A 2,215-nucleotide genomic window follows, 5' to 3' on the forward strand; every position below is an offset into this window, starting at 1 on the left:
ACGAACCGATATACATGATCTATTTTCTTCTTCTTTGATGGTGGATTTCTTTTTCGGAAATTATTAATTGTGTTGATTGTTGAGTTTCTTCTGTAAACTCTGGATCACCTTTCTTGTATTCATAATTTTCAATTACTTTTTTGTGCAATTTCTTATGATTCTCCTTATTGGCTTTCCTTTTTCCTTTATATTCAACAGACAACTTCCTTTCTCTATGCCACAACCCTTTAGCATCTTTCTTAGATAATTTATACATAGAATATTCACTGAGGGGAACATTTAATTGTTTCATTAAGGTTATGAATGATTTGTGTCCGTGTGTGTGAAATAGCACTGCTAAATCCACTCTTCCTGAATATGATTTTGAAAAATCATATCTTTTTGAAACAAACTTGCACATACTATTATTTAGAGACTCATTGGATTGAGTGTGAGCACTTTTTTTATAGGAGTCTGCACTTTCAGCAAGTTCTGTAAATACTTTCTTCAGTTTTTCAATTAGTTCTGTATTGTTTGGATCAATTTTCGGTTTGGAAGATTTACATCCATCTCCATAGCACTTATCATGATTTCCACACCAGTGATCTACATATGCATTCAAAATTGTTTTTAGAATATTCGTATTATTATCAGCGACTGTTACAGCTACTTTGAATGCTACTGAAACAACTGTACCCCAACCTTTTGCTATTCCAGCAACATGTTTAGCAATATTCTTTCCCTTATGATTTACATCTAAATATTCCTGAGCATTTGGAAAATGTTCATGAATAATATTTCGTGTAGAACCATCATGATCATGCGCAAAACTTCTTACTTCAAAATAGAACTTTTCACCAAAAAGATCAAATATTTGATTCACAATCCAATCCATTATATGATCAACACCATTACCTTCTGCACACTTGCTTGCTCCTTTGAAATTTCCCTCTCTTGAAATTCTATCTCTTATTGTGTTATACCTTTGAACAATAAGATCAAAACATGATTCAATAGCAGCAACAGTACATTCATTTGCGTTTCTTGCTTTTGACCATCTCCCATCTATGGATATGTATAGAGGAATATATTTCTTTTTGGGATAGAATGACCAAATAATCAACATGATTTCTTGTGGAAGATAATAATATTGATTATTAATTATCAAACATTGTGATTCAAGTCTGTTTTCTTTCATATTCATTGTCACACCAAAAAAACTAAGTCCATCAGCCATTAATTTCATCAGGCCCATATATTTAAGATTTTCTAATAACGCTTCATCTGTTAGCTCTGTAACTTTATCCCAAATATTAGTTGTTACCTCATACACTGCACTTTGATTGCTATAATGTGGAAGACCAGTAAGATCAAAAGCATTAAATAATTGCTCAACATTGATTCCACTGAATTGGGATGCACAAATTAATTTTTTGGAAAGGACTTGGCGAGAGGAACCTTCTAAATTAGAGGAAGAATTTAGAATTAATTTGTTTTTACAATTGAAGCATTCGAATGATAATAATGAATCAAACCCTTTCTGCTGATAATTTGTGCATTGAAGAGCTCCATAACATTTACATTCTTTACAAACGGAATTTGAATCTAAAAAATCAATCAATCTTTCCAAAGATGCAATTATATAATCTGGACCATCAATTTTAGGTTTGGATTGAAATTTAACACATGGCGACAAATCAACAAATTTGAATGAAGAAGTAGAATTAATTTCCTTCTTTTCTGCACATTCGGAATAGTAATTACAAAGGTTTCTGTATTTAATTTGACAACACCAACCAGGAGAAACAAATCTTCTTTCAGTGATGGTGGCAAACATGCCACCTGTTTGATTCAAATGATATGCAATACCCCACATGTAATCTCTGTGTGTTTCATTACAAACACAACACAAATACTTTTTAGAGCTTGCTTTTTTTCCAGTTGTCGTTGCTTCATGCAATGCCATTTTTTAAAAATAAATTTTGATTGATGTTTTCGTTAGCACTTTTGATTACCTATTTTCTGAGAAGAGGAATAACATCACAACAATGTAATGCAGGAACAAATAGAACAACATCTCTAGAACATATGTTGTTCTTCTCTGGGTTTTATTTTGTTGTTGGTGCGTGCAAGAGGGTTGGAACTTTAATTTTTTTACCGTTACAGTTCTGATTACAAGTTCGATCAACAGAGGATTTTATTATTTATTCAATATCTAGCGATTTGTAAAGAAATG

The 2,215-nt window shown here is 31.8% G+C and overlaps 1 protein-coding gene across 1 annotated transcript; it reads right to left on the minus strand.

Moving 5' to 3' along the window:
* Positions 1-19: 19 nt before the first annotated feature.
* Positions 20-1,945, minus strand: NAEGRDRAFT_54899 (uncharacterized protein; the record flags this gene model as incomplete). Its single annotated transcript, XM_002668161.1, has 1 exon — positions 20-1,945. One exon carries the CDS (start codon positions 1,943-1,945, stop codon positions 20-22), a length of 1,926 nt encoding a protein of 641 aa, XP_002668207.1.
* Between the last annotated feature and the right edge of the window lie 270 nt (positions 1,946-2,215).

This window comes from Naegleria gruberi (genome assembly GCF_000004985.1).
Source record: "Naegleria gruberi genomic scaffold NAEGRscaffold_578, whole genome shotgun sequence".
Lineage (NCBI taxonomy): Eukaryota > Heterolobosea > Eutetramitea > Acrasida > Naegleriidae > Naegleria > Naegleria gruberi.